The sequence below is a fragment of the Salmo trutta genome, chromosome 18 (genome assembly GCF_901001165.1).
Source record: "Salmo trutta chromosome 18, fSalTru1.1, whole genome shotgun sequence".
In the NCBI taxonomy this organism is placed as follows: Eukaryota; Metazoa; Chordata; class Actinopteri; order Salmoniformes; family Salmonidae; genus Salmo; species Salmo trutta.
In genome coordinates, this window is record NC_042974.1 from 36,146,533 (window position 1) to 36,171,195 (window position 24,663).

Genomic DNA, 24,663 nt, shown 5'->3' on the forward strand with positions numbered 1-24,663 from the left:
GGACCATTCCTCTTTAAAAAACTGTTTCAGTTAAGCAATATTCTTGTGATGTCTGGTGTGAACCGCTCTCTTGAGGTCATGCCACTGCATCTCAATCGGGTTGAGGTCAGGACTCTGACTGGGCCACTCCAGAAGGCGTATTTTCTTCTGTTTAAGCCATTCTGTTGTTGATTTACTTCTGTGTTTTGGGTCGTTGTCCTGTTGCATCAACATCTGTTGACCTTCAATTGGCGGACAGAGCCTTACATTCTCCTGCAAAAAGTATTGATAAACTTGGGAATTTATTTTTCCATCGATGATAGCAAGCTGTCCAGGCCCTGAAGCAGCAAAGCAGACCCAAACCATGATGCTCCCTCCACCATACTTTACAGATGAGGTTTTGATGTTGGTGTGCTGTGCCTTTTTTTCTCCACACATTGTGTTGTGTGTTCCTTCCAAACAACTCAACTTTAGTTTAATCTGTCCACAGAATATTTTGCCAGTAGTGCTGTGGAACATCCAGATGCTCTTTTGCGAACTTCAGACGTGCAGCAATGTTTTTTTTGGACAGCAGTGGCTTCTTCCGTGGTGTCCTCCCATGAACACCATTCTTGTTTAGTGTTTTACGTATCGTAGACTCGTCAACAGAGATGTTAGCATGTTCCAGAGATTTCTGTAAGTCTTCAATTTATGCTCTAGGATTCTTCTTAACCTCATTGAGCATTCTGCAGAGGACAACATACCTTCTCCCAAGGAAAGGCAGACGAGAGGACAATTAAAGGGGAAGCAACAGGTTACCAAACAAATGGACCAAACAAACCAAGGATGCACTATCAAACCTGACGTTACACACTTTTTTAAACATGCGATAATACAGTTCAGTGCTTTTTACATCAAATTAAATGACAGCAACCCAGCTGTGCTAAAAAACACATATAATGTAAATGACTCCAAAAATAAATGTATCACCTCTTGAGAGGACCCATTGACCCAGTCACCTCTACTCTATCAAAATAAGAGTCCTTTGTACAACTCCTTTGAAATAAAATGCCTGTGCATAATCTATGGTAACAACATCACTATGCTACATTTGCATACGTATAGTTGCATGCCATGCTGTCAACATTGTTATTTTGCCACAAAGACAATGACATCGATGTGTAAAAGAACTCCATGCATAACACTACAAAACACTGGAGACCATCAGCTATTTTCAGCCATTTACCCAGACCCCCCCTCTCCCTGTCAGCCTCCCATATGTGCCTAGCACTGCCCTGACACTGTGCCACAATGTCACATCCTGTTCATTTACTCATTAATCAAGTGTGCCGTCCAGATTTGTGACAATCCTAATAAACAAGAGAGTAATCAGGGCAAGGTGGAGCTTTCTTTGTCTGTGCCATCAATACAACAGAGCACCACACTGACATGGCTGCCATGGGAACTGAAGCCAGTCCAAACCAGTCCAGACCCACATCTGGGGAACAGGTACTGGAGTAGTATTCAGCGTCACCACAGCAGCTGCTCTCACATCCCACAGAATATGAGAAATCCCTCTGGCACTGTGCTTAGGTGTTAGTCTTCAAGCAGAACAGCAAGAAAGCTGGTCATGAACTGGATGTGGGTGTGTTTTTGTTGTCTTAAGGATGACAGAATGGTTAAGGATACCATTAGGGGGGTTTTTGATGAAGATGCATTTGATATGCACACAATAGAACTCTTTTAGCACTCCCATTCCATCATACACCCACATAACTCTCTGTATCCACTCCTCTCCGAGATGACTATCTCATTTACTGTGGCATCCAATGCCTCAACTAATAAACAGAACATATCTGTGCTTTTGAGTCTACCCCAATGATACACACTGATGTCCTTCGATCTCAAGTGTTTACAGATTTGTCAAGCAATGATGAGACCAGTGTCACCTCAATTACAGTATGAGGTATTTCCAATCAGGCAATAATTAGAACGCTGTAATGCCAGCTGTGTGGTTTGGGTTGGCATACTGCCGTTCGCTGTTCCATTGGCGCACACCAAACACACTGACATTCTGGCACCCCCCCCCCCCCCGTGACCCTCCGTGACCCTCCGTGACCCGGTGATGTCACCACATGCCCAGTTGGACCGGGGGATGAAAGCATCCCTCTATCCCCATAAACAATAGGCTGACGTCAGGCCACAAGAGCACAGCCAATCCCATAAAACTCCCTTCAACAGTGAAGCAGAAGCCAACTAAGCCACCTCTAGTCCTGACCCACCAGCATCAACGTGTCATCAGACCACAGCGTCAATGCACCAGGGCCTGGTTGGGGAGTAAAGACAAAGGAGAGATGGTGTAGCCGGGACTCTGTTGTGGCCTGGAAGAGAATGTTCATGGGGTTCAGCTTCTAATTAAAGATCTAAAAGGGATTTCAACACCGTTCTGTACGCTACATATTCGTCGCCAGACCCACTGGCTCCAGGTCATCTATAAGTCTATGCTAGGTAAAGCTCCGCCTTATCTCAGTTCACTGGTCACGATAACAACACCCACCCGTAGCACACGTTCCAGCAGGTAAATCTCACTGATCATCCCCAAAGCCAACACCTCATTTGGCCGCCTTTCCTTCCAGTTCTCTGCTGCCAGTGACTGGAATGAATTGCAAAAATCGCTGAAGTTGGAGACTTTTATTTCCCTCACCAACTTTAAACATCAGCTACCTGAGCTGCTAACCAATCGCTGCAGCTGTACATAGTGCATCTGTAAATTTCCCACCCAATCTACCTACCTCATCCCCATACTGTTTTTATTTTATTTACTTTTCTGCTCTTTTGCACACCAGTATTTCTACTTGCACATCATCATATGCTCATTTATCACTCCAGTGTTAATCTGCTAAATTGTAATTATTTGCTCCTATGGCCTATGTATTGCCTACCTCCTCATGCCTTTTGCACACACTGTATATAGACTTTCTTTTTTTTCTGCTGTGTCATTGACTTGTTTATTGTGTTATTGGCTTGTTTATTGTTTACTCCATGTGTAACTCTGTGTTGTTGTCTGTGTCACACTGCTTTGCTTTATCTTGGCCAGGTCGCAGTTGTAAATGAGAACTTGTTCTCAACTTGCCTACCTGGTTAAATAAAGGTGAAATAAAATAAAATACTCTGTCCTTTACTCCTTTAATCTATCACATGAACCATCTACTTCTACGTCTCTTTCCCTCTCTAAATCCCAGTTCATTTCTCACTCCATCACCTCTTGTCATTCACTCTCCAGCACCTATCTGTCTCTCTCTAACACCCCTTCATTCTCTTCATCTCTTTCCCTGTGTGGTCTCTTTTCCTTTCGTTGTGTTTCAGTGTTTGTCCTTTCCAGCACTCAGGAGCCTCAAAGCCCCACCAACCTCACCTCACCACACCCCACCAACCACTTAACTACCTTTACAACATCCTTTCACTACCTTCACCTTCAATGAAATCTCAAACATTGTCCCCTTACCCTACCACACCCCCAACCTACAATACACCCTAAACTTGATCTGTGTCTCTCCACATCCACCCACCCATTGTATAGAATGCACATCAATGAACGTTAAAACAGTATGCTGTTTTAACACCAGAGTGAACCAATTCCGAAACATATGAGCCCCATACAGGGACCGAAGATATGTTTACCCTGACAGAGAATGGGCTCTCTCCTGTCTGTTTGTGCCGTGGTATTGTATCTCCAGGCTTTAGATCACAGCGTTAAAGGGCTGTGCTGTGGGACTTCAGGGCTGACAGTGCTCTGGCCGACCAGCTGACCTGGAAGACTGATCTGACATGAACACAGCAACAACAGCTGAGATTCGGGGTCCAGACCGATAATGAGGTCCATTTGTTGTTTTGTGTCTCAGGAATGCATGAACCCCTGCTGCAATGCCACCACCTGCACCCTAAAGGGAGATGCCGTGTGTGCACACGGACAGTGCTGCGAGGAATGCAGGGTAAGACTGCTCTTTCTGTTTCTATCTTTCTACCTCTCCCTCTCTCCCAAATGTCTCTCCGTCCCTCGCACTTTTGCTCTCTCATGTCTCTTTCTCTCTCTTTCTCCCTCTTTCCTCCCTGTCGAAGTGACAAAAAGCGTGGAAATCAAATTCTCTGCTCCATTGACATGTTACAAAAGCGAGAGTTTACAGTAAAAAAATGTAGACTTTTAAATCAAGGTGTATTCAAGCACTGGGCCCTCCAGAGTACAAAAAACGATGGCAAACATTTTCAATTTAGTTTGCCCTTCTGATTCCATTGTCATTGAGGTGTGGGTGTGTGGTTATTTGTCTGTCTATGTGTTCTCTCTGCAGCTGAAGCCTGCTGGCACACCGTGTCGAGAATCCAGTAACTCCTGTGATCTGCCAGAGTTCTGTACTGGTGCCAACCCCCACTGCCCTGCCAACGTGTACCTGCATGACGGGCACTCTTGCCACAAAGTGGACGGATACTGCTACAACGGCATCTGCCAGACCCACGAGCAGCAGTGCATCACACTATGGGGACCAGGTCAGTAGGGCGCCCCCCAGGGGACTGGAAGTCTTGATTGTCAAAAAAATGTTTGGAGAGATCAGATGAATACATCTAACTTTCCTTTTAACATGTTTCTTGAAGTAGCTAAGGAACAATTAATCCTAGCTTATAAATCAGTTCAATGTCAAGGGAGAGGCCATGCAGCACCTGGACAGAACAAGCTAACAGACATCACGTAAACAATCATTTTGATGAAGACAGGTTCCTCCTCAGTTGACCTGCCTTAACATCTGGAGGTCAGGGGTTACCTTTGGCTCATGGGATGCTTTGTCACATCTCTAACTCATCACATCTCGCTCTCTCCCTCTTCCCCCCCCCCTTCTCTCGCTCTCTCTCTTCCCTTCTCACTTCCCCCCCTCTTCTCTCACTCTCTTTCTATCTTCCACTATCTCTTTCTCCTGCAGGAGCCAAACCTGCCCCGGGGATCTGCTTTGAGAGGGTTAACTCAGCAGGAGATCCTTACGGGAACTGTGGCAAGGACTCCAAGGGATTGTTTGCCAAATGTGAAGCCCGGTAAGACTTAGCAGCTGTTGTGATGTAAGTCATGTCTATTGACCTTAAAAGCAAAAAGAGCTAGCAAGAAAGACCAAGGAATAAAACAATGTTGTTTATCTGAATTGGTATTATCAAGAGTGCCAATTGACAATCAGCATGGCACATTATATGGGACAAATAGCCTAGGAAGGAACAATAATTAAAAACACAATTTGGAGATGATATAAGGCAAATCACAGTTTGAAGTATTCATGAACATTTTATACTATTCATGTCGGCTAATTGTTCTTGGACCTCTAATCAAGCATTTGTTAATTGATGTAATTGCTTTAATGGCTGGAGGGCTGAGGGAGTCATTAAGGTGAGACAAAGGCTGTCTAGTTGTCTTTCACCTTTGGTTACAATTACACACCATCTCTCACATGTCAGAGATTGTCAGTGTTTAACTGTATGCCTTGTGTGTGTGTGTGTGTGTGTGTGTGTGTGTGTGTGTGTGTGTGTGTGTGTGTGTGTGTGTGTGTGTGTGTGTGTGTGTGTGTGTGTGTGTGTGTGTGTGTGTGTGTGTGTGTGTTGTCTTTTTTTACACAGAGACGCAAAGTGTGGTAAAATTCAGTGTCAAGGAGGGGCCAACCGGCCTGTGATTGGCACCAATGCTGTCTCCATAGAAACCAACATCCCTCTTCAGGAAGGAGGGAGAATCCTGTGTCGGGGGACGCACGTCTACCTGGGTGATGACATGCCTGACCCTGGACTGGTTCTGGCTGGCACCACGTGTGGAGAGGGCATGGTGAGAGCACTCTGTAGGGCGCTGCACCTGTTATCAAGCAGAACTAGAGAGAGACTGTAGTCACCAGTGGTGGGGATGCTAATGCCAAGGCTTGTATTTAGCCCAATTCCAAACCAATCACTTACTGTCATCACTGGGATCAGTTGAATTGGGTCTCTTACAAAAGAACAGAGAATGGAATAGATAGCAGTTCTCGGAAGATAGAATTTCCATTCAATAGCTAACATCACATTTGGAGTACTACAGTACTTCACATTTGATAAATAATTTATTCAATATGACTCTTTCTCTATTCCATAGATGTGTCTAAATCGTCAGTGCCAGAATGTCAGTGTGTTTGGTGTGCACCAATGTTCAGGGAAGTGCAGCGGACGAGGGGTGAGTACTCCGTGTTGGAGGGTATTATTTTATGTTGAGTATCTAGAATGCGGTGACTTATTTCCCTATGTTAGCTTAACACTGTTGTCATGTCAATATTATTAATGTATCACAGCATCTTGTTGACCTCAACATTGCCACACAGTAGAGTAGTACAGTACGCCCTTTACTACACAGAGCGCCAATGTAGTTATCGTAGTTGTAGTTAACTCACCGCCCATGAGTTATGTCAGCTACCCCGATGCTTTCCAATCGATCTTCATCGCTCCGGATGGTTTAAATCAATCCCATCTAATGGCATCATTTATGTTCTACTTAAAGTGCCGTCCATCATCTTTTGTCATAGAGAAGGCAGGCCAAGCAGCACTAGAAAATACTAGCAAGTAGCTATAGTCTGGAAGCATCAAACTGCACTAGTCAAAATGCTCACTGCTGTTTGAATAGGTATTAATACTGCGAAGAGAAGCCAATTATGTTGTATTTACTTTGTTGTTTAGTTCAATGAGTGAATGAATGAAAAGCAGGACCCTGGGCCGGATTTTCTTACTGTGACTGGCTTTTGAACCTCTGCATGGTTTCCCCACCTTTAACAGAGGTGAATATAAAACACAGAATCAAAGCTGGAGTAAGAAATTGCCCTAGTCTACCTTAATAATAATGTTTAATTGCTTCCTTTAAGTTTTATTTGACATTTAATTTTGATGATGTATGATTCAGTCATTCATTAAGAACAGGTGGAACTAGGTGGTGATGTCACCCCTATTACTAACTACACATTAGTGTCTTTATTTATCTAAACTATATTCAGACCATAGAATTAGGAATTAGAATACTAGAATGGATGTGAACCTTCTTATGATGGTCCAAAGGTCAGCCATGTTGGTCAGAGTTGGTCAACCATGGTTTGCCAGTGTTGTCATGAGATATTGTTTAAAACAATGAATGTGAATAATTCATCTTCACTCTATGTGTGTTAGCTAGCTAGGCAGAAATTTTAGAGGAATAATTCAATAAATGTTTTTAATTAACTGCCAATATGCCAACATTCCATTCAGTCAATGCTGTCGATCCACAGCCATAAAAAGTCTGAAATCAGTTGATGATAGGACATATTTTAGGTTGACTATAATTCCATTACATCATTTCTGATACATCACATGCCGAACTTTTATTCTCCTGCGTAAGTAAAAGCAGGAAATGCATCACCTATGCCTCTACTGCCGTTAATTCAAATTAGACTGGTTTTGGATTTCTCGCTGACCAAGATGGCTGCCATTTTCACCCCATTATGGAACATAGTGTTTATGACATAGCCCCTCTAGTAATTTAATATGATCTCTATGATTTCAAACCCACATGATGTCACAACCTTAACCAACCCAAGACTTTAAATAAATCCAGAGCCAGTATGCATCTCCATATGTGGCTCTTTGTAGATGTCATTCTGTATAACGTTATATGTGCATGAGTGTGTTGTGTACTGTACAGTACGTTGTGGGATAATCCTATCACATCTTTAGATCTCCCCTCAGGGGTTCTTATGTGTCCTTAAATCTTGACCTGACCACCCCTGGCCCCAAACACTCCACACACATAAGGGAGTGTCAGTCACTCTGAGGCAGGCAGGGAAAGCTCTTCCCAGTTCGGGGCCAGATTCGATCTGGAGCGATCCCAGCCACAGGCCTCCCTGCATGGATCCTTTTCCCGCTCGGAAAACTGTGTTTTGGGATGGGCTCTCCCCTGCACATGTTTTCTCAATCATGTTTGACACTGCACAGTCTATGGTGCCCGCCACATGAAAACCGATGGGTCTGATTGAACGAGTGTATGGTTTATTTGTAGAAGTAATTCAAGCATGTGGGCTGGAATCCTATTTTCATCTCTCTCTTTTATGAGGAATTGCAGGCCTGTGTGCCAGATTAAAGCATCTCTCGTATGTCATGTGTGTCATAGGCAAGTACGATGCATACTGGTAGCTTATAACGTACGTATCCATATCCCATGGATCCTTGCCATGTAGTCTCTCACTACTGTGTGTCGGATGATCCCTAGAGCCTAGAGGCCTAGCACACAAGTCTTCCTGTACTCTGACCAGTGTCTATTGGTAGAACACAAGCTATGGACAGTATTGTATTGTACAGGTGAAGATGTGTCAACTGAATATTAACCAGCATGCGTTGGGATTCTAGGTGTGTAACAACAAGAAGAGCTGCCATTGTGAGGAGCACTGGGCCCCTCCCTTCTGTGAGAGGGCGGGGTTTGGAGGCAGCCTCGACAGTGGACCAATGAGATTGTCAGGTACAGTACACTCCGTCCTCTTCATACTTCACTAACTGCACCCTGTGTTCCACTAATCTGGGCAGAGTACGAGAGTTAGTTTGGGACAATAATCAAGTTAAAACTTCTTATGGCTGGAATCCCGTTAGCGGGATCGATATGACAACAGCCAGTGAAAGTGCAGGGCACCAAATTCAAAATGACAAAAATCTCATAATTCAAATTCCTCAAACATACAAGCATTATACACCATTTTAAAGCTTTACTTCCTGTTAATCCAGCCACAGTGTCTGATTTCAAAAAGGCTTTACGGCGAAAGCAAACCATATGATTATGTTAGGTCAGCGCCTATACTCAAAAAAACAGCCATTTTCCAGCCAAAGAGAGGAGTCACAAAAAGCAGAAATAGAGATAAAATGAATCACTAACCTTTGATAAGCTTCATCAGATAACACTTATAGGACTTCATGTTACACAATACATGTATGTTTTGTTCGATAAAGTTCATATTTATATCCAAAAATCTCAGTTTACATTGGCGCGTTATGTTCAGTAATGTTTTGCCTCCAAAACAACCGGTGATTTTGCAGAGAGCCACATCAATTTACAGAAATACTCATCATAAATGTTGATGAAAATACAAGTGTTATGCATGGATCTTTAGATAAACTTCTCCTTAACGTCAGATTTCAAAAAAGCTTTACCGAAAAAGCACACCATGCAATAATCTGAGTACGGCGCTCAGATACAAAAACATGCCATACAATATATCCGCCATGTTGGAGTCAACAATAGTCAGACATAGCATTATAAATATTCACTTACCTTTGATGATCTTCATCAGAATGCACTCCCAGAATCCCAGTTCCACAATAAATGTTTGTTTTGTTCGATAAAGTCCATCCTTTATGTCCAAATACCTCCTTTTTGTTTGCGCCTTAAGTTCACAAATCCAAATTCACGACGCGCAGGTCAGACAAAAACTCAAAAAATTCAATTTCAGTTCGTAGAAACATGTCAAACGATGTATAGAATCAATCTTTAAGATGTTTTTATCATAAATCTGCAATAAAGTTTCAACCGGAGAAATCCTCTGTCTTCAGAAATGCAATGGAACTGAGCTACCTCTCATGTGAGGGCACATGGCTGAGGCTCATGCCCTGCTGGCAGTCCTCTCACTCAATGAGCTCTTATTCTCCCCCACTTCACAGTAGAAGCCTCAAACAAGGTTCTAAAGACTGTTGACGTCTAGTGGAAGCCCTAGGAAGTGCAAAATGACCCCACAGACACTGTAGTTTGGATAGGCAATCACTTGAAAAACTTTCAAACCACTTCCTGGTTGGATTTTTTCTCAGGTTTTTGCCTGCCATATGAGTTCTGTTATACTCACAGACATCATTCAAACAGTTTTAGAAACTTCAGAGAGTGTTTTCTATCCAAATCTACTAATAATATGCATATCTTAGCTTCTGGGCGTGAGTAGCAGGCAGTTTACTCTAGGCACGTCAGTCATCCAAGCTACTCAATACTGCCACCATCCATAAAAAGTTAACACCTTTAGCTGTACTTTCATAACCTGCTCACAGCAAGTTAGTTACTTTGAACCTCTACTAAGCTCTCCAAACTTGCAGACGGATCTACCTCAGTCACCTATTCACCCTAGCTACATACAACTCATTACAACTAGACACGTACAACTTTCCCTGTCTGGTCATTCAAGAGCGGAAGGAAATAATGATGTAAATAATGTCAAATGTACTAAAACCCTGATGTGGCTTCTATTAACACTCTCTGTGTGTCTTGTTTGTGCTGTGCTGTAGATGTGCGTGTGTGTGTATTAATGTGCGTGTTGTCGTATGTGACGTCAGCTGACAGCAGGGGGGTTGCCATGGCAATCCTGGCCACCCTCCTCAGCCTGATGGGTGCTGGGTTCCTGGTATTTCTCAAGAGGAAGACTCTGGTCAGTCTGCTCTTCACCAACAAGAAGACCACCATGGATAAACTGAGGTACAGTAGGACACCTCCTCCCACACCTGTGTTTCATCTTATGTTCTGGATATCAAGACAGAATACTTTTATAGAGATGCTTTCGTGTAGAGATGGTTATCTTGTAGAAATGACAGAGATATTGTTTCTAATATGCGTTATGGTCCCATGGTCTCTCTCTGGTGATTGGATGTGTTCACAGCGATACCCTTGTGACTCCACTAACCATGTGAGGGGAAGACGCATAGTCCAGCACATAGTCCTCACAATGCATGCGGGCCTTGTTTGTACAGAAAAAGGCCTGTTACTCTGTGTCTCAAAGCTGCAGCTCCTTAAGAGATGTAGAATAGTAGTTAGTAGAAGACTAGTATAGTAGTTGGAATGTTACCTCTGTCTTCATAGGTCTGTTGGGTCCACCAGGGCAACCAGCCCCAGCCAGACACAGTCCATGTACAGTTCACGACGCAAGCCCCTAGCCAAGCCTCCAGGTGCCAGCGTATACAAGGTGGGTCTCTTTCTGCAGCTGATTTTCCCTCATAGTGACTGTAGTAGAACACAAACTGTTTGTTACACGTGAGGGAGCTGGAGTTTTTCCCCCAACCTTCCCTTATGATCAATTGATTAGATCTGGTTCAGTCATAGGCCAACAAAATGGAAGACGTAAGAAGTACACTTTGCATTGTATAAAAGATTGGGATATGGATGTAGGGACAGTTAAAGTGTGTGTTAGCAAAGAAGTATTACAAACTAACTGCTGACAAACTATCGGTCACACACCATTGGATTTCTAATGCAATCATACTGTATCAAAACCCCAGCACCACAACAGGGAATCAACTTGGTGTGAGGCTTGCCATGCTTATCTGAACCTATTCATTCCAGACTTATTGTCAAAACAAGTTGACGGCTAAGCGTATAATTGATTTAGTCTCAGCGTCTCTTTCTTGAAGAAATATTAATGAGGCCACGGTATTGCTGGCAGAAGGCTGAAGAAACTTTGATTGAGAAGTAATCATGGTGCAGTATCCTTATAGGGCTGTGTATAATGGTTCTGCCTGAGATAAAAGCCTTTGTGTTCAGGGACACAGGAGAAAAGAGTTGGTGTCAAGCGTAAGAGGCAAATTGGGGTGGACTTGTTTTAGAATTGATAAGCATGTGTGTGCGCATGTGTGTGCGCGCGTGTGCGTGTGTGTGTATGCGCGTGTGTGTGTCCGCGCGCGCGTGTGTGTGTGTGTGTGTGTGTGTGTGTGTGTGTGTGTGTGTGTGTGTGTGTGTGTGTGTGTGTGTGTGTGTGTGTGTGTGTGTGTGTGTGAGCATTCAAACAGCCACAGTCGATTCCCATGGAGAACAGCTGGAGTGTATCATTGTGGTCAGAGTTCAGGAGTTAAGGGTTTGCTGGCTTGGCCAGGAAGGATGCTTAACCCAGTTCTGTCTCCAACACCAGTATCGTCTCCTCTAGTAAACGTGACTCTGGCTCCTCAGCAGTATTCAGTCTACCTGCTGTTTACTGTTTGTTCTGGCAGTCACGGTTCCCCCTGTCCAGATTTCCAGCAGACTCTCTGCAGGTCGCCTGGTGTAGCGTAGCTACAGGCCAGGCCAGCCAGTCCATCCATCTCCGGTGCAATTAGGTTTATTAACAGCAGTTCTGGACAGGCAATCTGGTGCTGGCTTTGACCGTTTCAGTCTGTTAGATTCACTTACTATGTTTTCTGTTATTGACTGCCTGTGAAACGTGTTAATTCATAGTAATAGTACATCCATGACAGAGAACATGGGTATAGTTTTACCCTGGGTTCTCCTAGCTGTATCCAGCTACTGTACATAGGTACCAGGGATTTGAAATGATTGTTTGGGAGACTCCAACAGGAAATAACCTAAATGATCTGAGGAGGAGCAGAGGGAGGAGAACATAATAGCTCAAGCCCTGACTGAAAACCCAAACTAATAGCTCTCTCTTCTCTACCTCCCTTCCCCTCCATATCCCCTCCCCCTCACTCCATCCTCACAGCCATCCCACCGGAGTTTGGAGCCTCTCCTCCCTTCACACAGTTTACATTCCCACAGCTTACGGCGGTTGCCCAACTACCAGCCCATCCACATCAGCCACCCCATGCCTGTCTCCCTGAGTGTGGGACAGCAACCTCTGCCCCCAGTCCCACCCCACCACAGGGCCCTGCCGGCCCATGCTGCCCTCTCCCCACCGCGGGCACCACCCTGCCACAGCCTGCCCAGACAGCAGCCCTACAGGATGGACCAGGTTAGTAGTCACTGTTCTGCCATGCCATCCGCTATGAATACAAATATCCAATGTATTTTCTGTAGGGCTGCACAATTCATCGAATGCACAATGAAATCGCAATATTGACATCTACAATATCCATATCTCAAGAGATTCATATCACATGCAATATTTTGAAATGTCACTCAGCTGCGTGTAATGTTTGTTTTTATAGTTTACTCATTCAAGTAGCACAGCTCTTCCTCCTCGCTGTTAGATTCGCTATAAGTTTAGATGCTGTTCTGTTAGGTCAAATGTGGTCAACAGATTGTTCCAAACAAGAAAGATGCTGCTTTCCACTTTGATTTTTAATATAAATCTTTCTATTTCTAGGATTCCATCAGTTCACCCAAGTGTTTTGATCTACATCGCAAGTAAAATTGCAATATCTCAAATCGCAATCGCAATGACATTTTTTGCCCATATCGTGCTGCCCTAATTCCCTTTTGGGGGGTTTCTTTGGAAATTGATCTTGCTGGAAACAACATAGTAAAAAGTAGATTTATTAATTCACACAATCCATAACATTTGTGTAACGGTTGTCGTCGGGAATGGAGGACCAAAACGCAGCAGGAATGTGGATGCTCATCTTGTATTTTATTTTAACCAAGAAAACACCAAAATAACAAAAGAAGAACGAACGATCAACAAAACAGTCTTGTCAGGCTCACACACGCAAAACAAGAAACAATCTCCCACAAACACTTAACCAAACACATACCCAAATATAGGACTCTCAATCAGAGGCAACTAGAAAACACCTGCCTCCAATTGAGAGTCCAACCCCAATAAACTAGACATAGAAATACAAAAGACTAGAGACCACATAGAAATACAAACCTAGAACATAACCCCAAAAACCCGGAAATAATAAATCAAACACCCTACTACATAAAACACCACCCCGAACCACATAAACAAAATACCCTCTGCCACGTCCTGACCAAACTACAATAACAAATAACCCTTATACTGGTCAGGACGTGACAATTTGAAGAACATAAATTCAACAAGGGCAATCGGAAATACGGATTCCCTCACTCACTTATTCAAAACACTTGCCTTGGGTCCCAATAAACATATTATTACACACTGGATAAGTTATGCACCATGCATACTAAATAGTGTGTTGCTATAACCACTGGAAGGCATAGCTAAATAACTTAAATGAATGTGTTTGATCAACTTGGCTCATATGTTCATTCAACTAGAAATGATTATTTAAGCAAATAAATGCTTAACTAAAAAATGCTGTGCAACTGGTTATACACAAACACACACACAGTGCTTTTAACATACAATGTTTTCAACTTACATATTTGACACCCGTTAGCATACAGTATATGAATACATTGTGCATGTCCATTTATACAGTAACTTTTATTCAACATGTCCTCTCAAGTTTTTGGTTCACAGCATTCCGATATTCCTGCTACGCCATAATGTCTGTGTCTATTATCAGTTAATCGGACTAGTCTCTCATCATGGATTTGATTGACTTATTTCAGCAATGTAAGGGTTTTCTGTGTAGTTGACTAAGGTTGGTGGGACATATTTACTCTGTTTTAATTTTACTCCTTAATCATTATAATATAGAAAAAATGTACTTGATTGTACTTTTAACAGAGCTGAGATTTACTTTGAAGTGCAAAGTGTAGTAATACAGGTGAAATCAGTCATTGGCACACACATGGTGTGGTAGCAAGAAGATCGGTATGCTGTGAACCTAGAGGTTGTGAGTTCAAATCCTAGGTGAGGACATGTTGATTAATAATTACTGTCCAAATGAACATGCACAAAATAATCATGTGTGTCAAATATGAAAACATGGTATGTCAAAAGCACTGTTTGTGTGTGTGTAACTAGTTCCACAGCCTTTTCAGTTTAGATGGCCAAATAAAATGTTTTTTGTTGAATGAACATTTGAGACAAGTTGAGCAAGTTGCCTGAATTTTTGCTTAAGTTTTCTCAAGTTGGAGCTAAGTTTGGGCCAACAACATTTTTTTTAAGTTCAGGTAACACTTGAGTAGTTGAGTAAACAAACAAATGCTGTGGAACCAGTTTACAAACAACTCAAAAAAAATGTACCGTGTGCACTTTATCCTTAAAGTTGTTCTCCACAAATCCAGTTTTGTGCTGAGCCAGCAAGGCTGTATCTAGAGTATGTAAATCAATCTGTCTGCTCAGGGCTCACGCAGGCAGGTGATCTGTATGCATAGAGCACCATGTCAGATGTCCGTAGCTTTATGAGGTGCAGAGTGCGCTGGCAGATGCACGTCATTGTAAAAAAAAAAAAAGGAAGACATTAACTTTGAGATGTTACTATTCTCTCTGGTGTATAAAGCACATAACTACTCCCAGATGTAAGGGAAGAGCATGTAAGAGATGGAGAGAGACAGATATAGATCCAATGCATCCCCTTCTCCTGAGAAAGTCTCTGTTGAGGTATGGCAACAAATGGATCACATATGTGAGAATGGAGTGTGTAGCAGCCTAGCATAGTTCAGTTCCCCATGGTAAAAACTAACAACGGATGGTATATGTATGTTGTGTTTTTTTCTACAATTGTAAGGCAACTTTGGGTCCTTGAAAAACGCTACATACAGTGCCTTCGGAAAGTATTCCGACCCCTTGACTTTTTTCCACATTTTATTACGTTTATTACATTATTCTAAAATGGATTAAAAAAAAATTAAATCCTCAGCAACATACACAAAATACCCCATAATGACAAGCGAAAACAGGTTTTTAGAAATGCCTTATTTACATAAGTATTCAGACCCTTTGCTATGAGACTCGAAATTAAGCTGAGGTGCATCCTGCTTCCATTGATCATCCTTGAGATGTTTCTACAACTTGATTGGTCCTACAGTTGACAGTGCATGTCAGCACAAAAAAGCCATGAGGTCGAAGTAATTGTCCATAGAGCTCCGAGATAGGATTGTGTCGAGGCACAGATCTGGGGAAGGGTACCAAATTATGCTGCATTGAAAGTCCCCAAGAACACAGTGGCCTCCATCATTCTTAAATGGAAGAAGTTTGGAACCACCAAGACTCTTCCTAGAGCTGGCCGTCCGGCCAAACTGAGCAATCGGGGGACGAGGGCCTTGGTCAGGGAGGTGACCAAGAATCCGATGGTCACTCTGATAGAGTTCCTCTGTGGAGATGGGAGAACCTTCCAGAAGGACAACCATCTCTACCGCACTCAATCAATCAGGCCTTTATGGTAGAGTGGGCAGATGGAAGCCACTCCTCAGTAAAAGGCACATGACAGCCCACTTGGCTGTCAAAAGGCACCTCAAGACTCTCAGACCATGAGAAACAAGATTCTCTGGTCTGATGAAACCAAGATGGAACTCTTATGCCTGAATGCCAAGCATCACATCTGAAGGAAACCTGGCACCATCCCTACGGTAAAGCATGTTGGTGGCAGCATCATGCTGATGGGATGTTTTTCAGCAGCAGAGACTGGGAGACTTCTCAGGATCGAGGCAATGATGAAAGGAGTAAAGTACAGAGAGGAGGTCCTTGATGAAAAATTGCTCCAGAGTGCTCAGGACCTCATACTGGGGCGAAGCTTCACCATCCAACAGGACAACGACCCTAAGCACACAGCCAAGACAACGCAGGAGTGGCTTCAGAACAAGTCTCTGAATTTCCTTGAGTGGCCCAGCTAGAGCCCAGACTTGAACCCGATCAAACTTCTCTGGAGACACCAGAAAATAGCTGTGCAGCAACGCTCCCCATCCAACCTGACAGAGCTTGAGAGGAGCTGCAAAGAAGAATGGGAGAAACTCCCCAAATACAGGTGTGCCAAGCTTGTAGTGTCATACTCAAGAAGACTCGAGGCTGTAATCACTGGCGAAGGTGCTTCAACAAAGTTTTGAGTAAAGGGTCTGAATACTTATGTAAATGTTATATTTCATTGCTTTTTTAATAAATTAGCAAAAATTTCTAAAAAACTGTTTTTGCTTTGTCATTATGGGATATTGTGTGTAGATCGATGAGGGAAAAAAACTATTTAATCCTTTTTAGAATTATGCTGTAACCTAATAAAATGTGGAAAAAGTCAAGGGGTCTGAATACTTTCCGAAGGCACTGTAATGATTCATTTATCATTGCTATTATTATTATTATTATTACTCAGGTTATCTTGTACTCAAGCTCTCTTGTACATATTTATCTTTGAAACAAAACTTTAAAAATTATGAAATTCAATGTTAGCTGTATATTCACGTAGTACTTTACTACAACCCAAATGTCCACTATGCTATCTAACTGCCCAAGGGTTCTCAGTGTTACGCCCCTGAAAAAGGGGAGAAATAGTCACGAGAGTGATACGGTATTGTTTCCTCAATGAGCTTTAGTGCAATGAGGAAAAAGACCGCGCTTTCCCCACGAGTTTGGGTGGAGACCAGAGCAAGTGATCTCAGGCTCATAGATTAAGAGCATTTAGTAGATCACAGATTAACACCTTTCCCCTTCAATTAGGCACCACAAAATAAAGTGAGCAATATAACATTTACACATTCCTTTTACAATTCTTACCCTTTGTACGCTTGACAGATTTTAACTTTTTAACACAATTATATGAATGTTATCAATCTCTATCAACTAATACTGAATGCCTGATCTTTTTAACCTTAGATGTTTTAAGATCCTCACATACTATGAACTTACTAATACTTTTTAATGTATAACAGGCTATGAGTATTTCCTTTAACCTGTCACATCAGCATGGTCTAAATCAGGTTTCACAGTTCAGGCAAAAAGGTACATCTTGACTTAGGAGGTCTGCTGAGGAGCACAGTTGGTGTTGAATGTGGGGGTCCATATTATGTTATATGGTGTCCAAGGTGACGTCTCATCTACATAGACTCCTGCAGTAGTGGAGTATCTGGTCCAGCACTACCCCCGCTGTGTGGGATTCATTCCCCATCTACCCACCACAGAGAGGTAGACACACAACACTTGAGGTATTAGATGCCCTTAACAACAGATCTAGTATCAGATTACCCTACCCCTTAACTATCAGAGAGAGGAAAACCTATCTGATTCAAGATGAGTGGTTAGAGGCACTTCTACTTACTGGGAGCCACACCAGGCTGGAGAGAAGGCTTCAATCTGATTAGGTCTTTATTTCAACCTCTGTGGCGCCTCTGGTTTAACTGCATCAGGAGACGATTCAGCTGCCATCCCCAGGAGGTGATCTTATTCTTTGAGTTTAGCGTTTCGAAAGGCAAATTGAAGCAACAAACAGACCGCTGTTTCACCAGAAGTGGTCTCCACTGCTTGTCCTAATACAATTTAACTGAGTCCAAGTCACAAGATGTGGTTTAAGCTACAAAACATTAACACTAGTACTGTAGACTCAGTCAAATGTGTTTTTGTGGGGGCAGTCGTATCTGGTCTAAGAGCTTGATCGACTACAACAGAGTAGCCACTAATGATGACATCACTGGGGATGGCCATTCATAACTGATTCATTAAATGACACGTCATGTCTTCAGGTGCTGTTACAACCCCACTTCTCTACCTACCACACTATGCCATGCCTACCTACCGCTGCCATGTATGCATGGTCAAACCACTCACATAATGGAATAATAATCTTTCACATCAGGGGGTCACAGTTATTCAAGCATGGTTGATGTAAATCACCTTCTTGCTGATGTGTGAAACATTACAGAGCTGGAATTCCCAACAAAGTCATCTAGTCCAGGACACACTTTCCACCCTTGAAGGACAAGCTCATATTTGTTATATAAATGGCATGTTATGGAAGATTCCAGACACTTTTTGGACGATTTCACTTGGTTTTGAGAAACAGACCCCAACCAGCGATATACCTCATGCTCATTCTGCAGTGCCAGGGCACGGATTAAAAAAAGCTCCAAAAACACCAAGTATAGTGATGTAGGTCATCAGATGTTGTACACATGAAATTGTGTCATTACGAACTTTATCTTCAATGTTACATTCCATTTTGTCAGACTCGAGCGATACTTTTCCATGTGCGAGCATGGGCATGCTTTCTCGTTCCTATTGTGGTGATACGGAACGATGCTGAGACTCCGATTTTTCACTTTAAACAAAAACCAGTGATTGCAAAGTTAAACAAACCCTTCAACTCTATGCACATCTCTATGTTAAAAACACAAAGTTTGGTAACAGAATGACGGCTCAAACAGCACAAACCGTCATTCTGTTAGCAAACTTTGTATCTGCATTGTTCTTCAAGTAAATGTGTTTTTGTAAAATGTTCTGTGGAAATTGTTAAAAATCATCCTTGTACATAGAGTTGTATGGTTTGTTTAACTTCACAATCATAGTTTATTTTTACATTTTAAAGTTACATATTGGAGTCTTTGCATCATTCTGTTACTGTAGAATTGCCTTTAACACTTCATTCTGTTCTCTAAATCCTTTGAATTTGGTGTTTGCTGTAACTTGGCACTTATTTGTGAGTATTGCGCAAGGTTTGTTCCTTTCCTCCTACAAACTGTGCAGAGCAGCTGGGATGCTGCTAGCAGATGTTTGCCATTACCTCGCCCTCCCCATTTTAGATTAGTAACACATGATGGCACCTCATTTAGATAACCTTCCAAAGAGAGTTGCTACGGAAGTGGTGGCTACAGAACAGACAGATACATTATTCTGGTGAACTCTATAACACAGTGCCCTCTAGTGAGGTTTCTGTGCCAACACTACTCTTCAACTTCTGGTTTGTCGTTCCTAGGACCGTGAGAAGCCCAGTCCGCCCCAGAAGCCCCTGCCTGCAGACCCTCTGGACAGGCGTGCTTGGGTGGAAAGCAGCACCTCGGTGGTGGGGGTCCGCCTCCCTGGACCCATCCCTATCCCCATCCCCACCGTGCCCAGGCCCCTGCTCACCATCCCACAACCAAACAGGTCTGTTCTACGGTGGGCTGGCTGGCAAAAGTTTATAGCTATATACTGTATGAATGAAAAATGTATGAAAAAAAAATGTAATCTTTGCTCTGCATGTTTTTTTTCTCCCTTTTCAGACCTGCACCCATACAATCCCTGAGACTGCCTAAGACTCATCATTTCAACCGCTGATCACAAAGAAATGGAGATGGAATAGTGGGGAGCTCTATGGATGGAGACCCATATTTGCACTACAAGACTCTACCAGACCTTTGCAACTTTGAAAGGGTCTCAGAGTTTTAGGAAAAGGGGACTGACTTCAAACATTGGTGCTATGCCTCTGAAAGGTGCTTTTGTTGTCCTCACTCAGGTACAAATGAACTATTTAATGTCTATACCTTGTAACTCACTAAGCAGCAGTGTTAGGGACTGGGAGTTTATGTTCAGTTTGTCATTAATAAGAACTGCTTTCACATTCCAAGGCATCCACTCACTTCATAATCAGCAACAGTGTCGGACTGACATGTTGGACTTGTCAATTGAGGTGTGTTTCGACCACAGGTGGTTGGTTGGTGGCACCTTAATTGAGGAGGACGGGCTTGTGGTAATGGCTGGAGCAGATTAAGTAGAATGGTATCAAAACCATGTGTTTGATGCCATTCCATTTGCTCTGTTCCAGCCATTATTATGAGCCGTCCTCTCCTCAGCAGCCTCCACTGGTTTCAACTAATCCAATTCGGTGCAAAAGCAAGGGAATTGTTCAGAGTGGACACATACTTGAGAATTGACATTTTGGATTATTGTTCGATCTTTGTATTCATACATGACCTACATACATGATCTTTATTCATACAGTATGTACCCTAATATGAGTTAATTGACAGGGTATTGGACCCAAGTATAGAACTACAGTACCACAGAGAAAAGTATCTTTGACCTTGAAGTTTTTCTCCGCTGGCGAACTTGAACACGTTTACAAACTTACAAATGATTTTGGGCTCTTACATGCCCTTAATAGTTAATGTTGTGACCACAGACTTGAAGGATATGCTGTAGTCACCGCTTTCATAAATACTCAACTCTCTTACACACAGTTTGGAGTATTTGCTGGCAGTTGTGCAATACGTAATGCTCCCAGCGGGGCCAGGAGAGTCTAAAATGAGTTGACACTGCTGGGTTCCAGAGAATTACAGCAACACCAAATAATGCAATATAACTGGGCTGGTGGAGGAGCGTGCTACACTTCAGCTCACTTGATGCTGTGGTGTCAAGATGGCTTCAGTGTTGTGAACAGTCCAAACCCCACTTAGATGGTGTCCAATGTTTTATTCATTTTTATCTTTTCAAAGTTTACTCAGACAAAAGTATGCACAAGTGGTTTACTTTATGAGGTAATTGCCGGTACTTGACCTCATGGTTATCATTATTAATTTACTATTGGAGCTCGGTCTCACACATTGGCACACAACTCTCCTTGAGGTTTTCAAGACAATTCCAATTAAGTTGAATTTGTCCTTTGAAATATTACAGTCTTACAGCAAATATATCCAATACCTGTACTGAATGTCCTGTTCTTTCCCTTTAAACTTTACTTTACTTTAATTTGTGGACTAAGTGACACAATTGATTTCCAATACATTAAAATGTTGTCCAAATTAAAGTGAGACTGTGGGTACATAATGTCTTGGCCACAATATGGTTCATTAAATATAGCTCTGATGGGTGCTGAGTAAGTGTTCATCATACTGCTCAGTCACCTGGCATGGCACGGGGTGTGTGTGTGCGTGCATGCCTGCGCGTGTGTGTAGCAGCAAGCTTACCATATGAAGTTATGACCTCACTCTCATAACTACTTTTGCAAGGTTGTTTCAACAGGAGGGAACTTTTACATAAAAAAGTATTCAGTACAGCAGTAAACAGGGGCACATGTGGTTGCATTATTGTAGGTGTAAAACAAAATATCAAACCTGGTCTGCAATGTATTGTGATCACCAATATACTGTTGTGCTTTAATTCAATGGATGCATGTGTGTGTACTCATAATGCAGTGTATGTCTTGTCGCTCAATATTGTGGAATGCACTACTCGCTACTCATCAGACTTGCATTGCGTAGTTGCATTTACACTTTTAGTAATCACTGTATATGTTCCTTTTTACAGATGTAGATAAACTGCTATCTGATGTCAGCATTTGTCAGATCTTCAGATCTATTCACATGTAAAAGATGCTTTCTACAAATGTACTGTATTTTTTGTTTCACTGTTACATTTTCAAATGAAAAGCCATTGTACAGTTAGTGTAAATATAGTATCTGTCAGCAATCATTATTTTATTTTACAAGAGCAGTGAGAACCACAAAGTGATGGTTTATCCTGTTCAATAAAACATGTTTTTTTTTAATTAAACTCCATTTGGAATGAGGATTATGGTAAAAGATTGGATTCTGGAGGAGTTGGAGTACTTGAACATTATTGCGGAGCCAAATAAATGAGGTTTCTCTTATGCTGTTCATTTGATTTATTTGCATTTATTTTGCTGACTGTACAGGCGAATGTAGGTAGAAGACAACACAAACACATTATTACAAATAATAATACATGACTCATTGGCACAGCAATGTGAAATGTGTCTCCCTCTCATAGGATAAGGTTTTATCAGACATCTGTACAGTATAGCGTAACCAAGTCAGTCCTTTGAGTCTTGAGGCAATTCTTGATGGTTTATTATTTCATTTAGCCATAAAAATCTCATCATTTAGCCATAAAAATCTTTTGTTATGCAAAACAAATATCCAGATAAAAATGCAGGTTTAGTATACATACAATGTGTTAAAAAATAAGCAACAATAATAAAGCTATTAGAAATTATGAAAAAAATGATGCTGTCCACCTAAGCCCTTTACTAATGGACTATACCATCTCTGACTATACTCTTCTGTCCTAATAAACTGATGAAATTCTGTAGGGAAAAAATAATAAACAACACTTGCTCATATATTCACTATAACAGTAACATACTGTACAACGCAACAGTAATGTTTATGGAGAAAGCATTACCTCTCTCCCAAAGGCCTTTGCTATTTCAGCTTCCCCTGGCCCAAACTGCAAAGACAAAAATATCAGTCAATTCTAGAATGATTTAAATTGCTCTAATCGCAACAGAACCCATGCTGTTACTTGTCATTGCCTCGTTCTTCACATCGTGGTCGGCCCTGTCCAACAACAACTGCACCAGCAACTCATGGTGGTTCAACACTGCCACCTAGCAGACACAGTTGTTGTATTGACTGCTTGCCTTGTCCTATGAACTTTCCTGTCCAATGTCCTATTTTCGAAGGAGTCTCGATGAGTTTGCATCATGAGTAACCTCTTTAGTGGCACATCAGAAGTTTGTGAAGAAGTGTTTGGAGTGTACCATAAGTGGTGTCTTCCCATCCTTGTCCTGGTGTCGACATCAGCCCCGGCTCTGATGAGGAGAGAGGCCACCGCTGGGTTTCCACTGACTGCTGACACCCTCATCAAAGGAGTCCAGTCAGTGGGGCACGTTGTCTCTAACATCCAACTGAGACAACAATCAACATGCCTTTTAGCCTCAAAATTATAACTTACTGCCTTTAGTCTTCCTTTTGGATAGTTAAACTAAGGCTCTGGTTAAAAGTAGTGCACTTTACATTTACTGTAGAGAATAGAGTGTAGCTTGTAAATGCTGACACCAATCTTACCTCACAGCCATACTGAATCATGTACAGTCGTGGCCAAACGTTTTGAGAATGACAAAAATATTAATTTCCACAAAGTTTAATGCTTCAGTGTCTTTAGATATTTTTGTCAGATGTTACTATGGAATACTGAAGAATAATTACAAGCATTTCACAAATGTCAAGGGTTTTATTGACAATTACATGAAGTTGATGCAAAGAGTCAATATTTGCAGTGTTGACCTTTCTTTTTCAAGACCTCTGCAATCCGCCCTGGCATGCTGTCAATTAACTTATGAGCCACATCCTGACTGATGGCAGCCCATTCTTGCATAATCAATGCTTGGACTTTGTCAGAATTTGTGGGGTTTTGTTTGTCCACCCGCCTCTTGAGGATTGACCACAAATTCTCAATGGGATTAAGGTCTGGGGAGTTTCCTGGCCATGGACCCAAAATATCAATATTTTGTTCGCCGAGCCACTTAGTTATCACTTTTGCCTTATGGCAAGGTGCTCCATCATGCTGGAAAAGGCATTGTTCATCACCAAACTGTTCCTGGATGGTTGGGAGAAGTTGCTCTCGGAGGATGTGTTGGTCCCATTCTTTATTCATGGCTGTGTTCTTAGGCAAATTTGTGAGTGAGCCAACTCCCTTGGCTGAGAAGCAACCCCACACATGAATGGTCTCAGGATGCTTTACTGTTGGCATGACACAGGACTGATGGTAGCGCTCACCTTGTCTTCTCCGGACAAGCTTTTTTTCCGAATGCCCCAAACAATCGGACAGGGGATTTATCAGAGAAAATGACTTTACCTCAGTCCTCAGCAGTCCAATCCCTGTACCTTTTGCAGAATATCAGTCTGTCCCTGATGTTTTTCCTGGAGAGAAGTGGCTTCTTTGCTGCCCTTCTTGACACCAGGCCATCCTCCAAAAGTCTTCGCCTCACTGTGCGTGCAGATGCACTCACACCTGCCTGCTGCCATTCCTGAGCAAGCTCTGTACTGGTGGTGACCCGATCCCGCAGCTGAATCAACTTTAGGAGATGGTCCTGGCGCTTGCTGGACTTTCTTGGGCGCCCTGAAGCCTTCTTCACAACAATTGAACCGCTCTCCTTGAAGTTCTTGATGATCTGATAAATGGTTGATTTAGGGGCAATCTTACTGGCAGCAATATCCTTGCCTGTGAAGCCCTTTTTGTTCAAAGCAATGATGACGGCACATGTTTCCTTGCAGGTAAGCATGGTAGACAGAGGAAGAACAATGATTCCAAGCACCACCCTCCTTTTGAAGCTTCCAGTCTGTTATTCAAACTCAATCAGCATGACAAAGTGATCTCCAGCCTTGTCCTCGTC

General features: G+C 42.4%; 1 protein-coding gene across 2 annotated transcripts in view; it reads left to right on the forward strand.

Annotated features, from left to right (window-relative positions):
* LOC115153240 (disintegrin and metalloproteinase domain-containing protein 12) overlaps positions 1–20,241 on the forward strand; it is a 150,241-nt gene extending 130,000 nt beyond the window's left edge. Inside the window, exons 13-23 of one of the 2 annotated variants that reach the window (XM_029698470.1) lie at positions 3,861–3,950; positions 4,305–4,500; positions 4,929–5,037; positions 5,608–5,806; positions 6,107–6,184; positions 8,374–8,482; positions 10,282–10,468; positions 10,850–10,952; positions 12,456–12,704; positions 19,465–19,634; positions 19,751–20,241. In XM_029698470.1, the coding sequence (XP_029554330.1) occupies positions 3,861–3,950; positions 4,305–4,500; positions 4,929–5,037; positions 5,608–5,806; positions 6,107–6,184; positions 8,374–8,482; positions 10,282–10,468; positions 10,850–10,952; positions 12,456–12,704; positions 19,465–19,634; positions 19,751–19,805 (1,545 nt within the window). In that variant the 3' untranslated portion in view covers positions 19,806–20,241. The remainder of the gene's footprint in view (positions 1–3,860; positions 3,951–4,304; positions 4,501–4,928; positions 5,038–5,607; positions 5,807–6,106; positions 6,185–8,373; positions 8,483–10,281; positions 10,469–10,849; positions 10,953–12,455; positions 12,705–19,464; positions 19,635–19,750) is intronic. The other variant, XM_029698471.1, reaches the window with a different exon arrangement.
* The last annotated feature ends 4,422 nt before the right edge of the window (positions 20,242–24,663 follow it).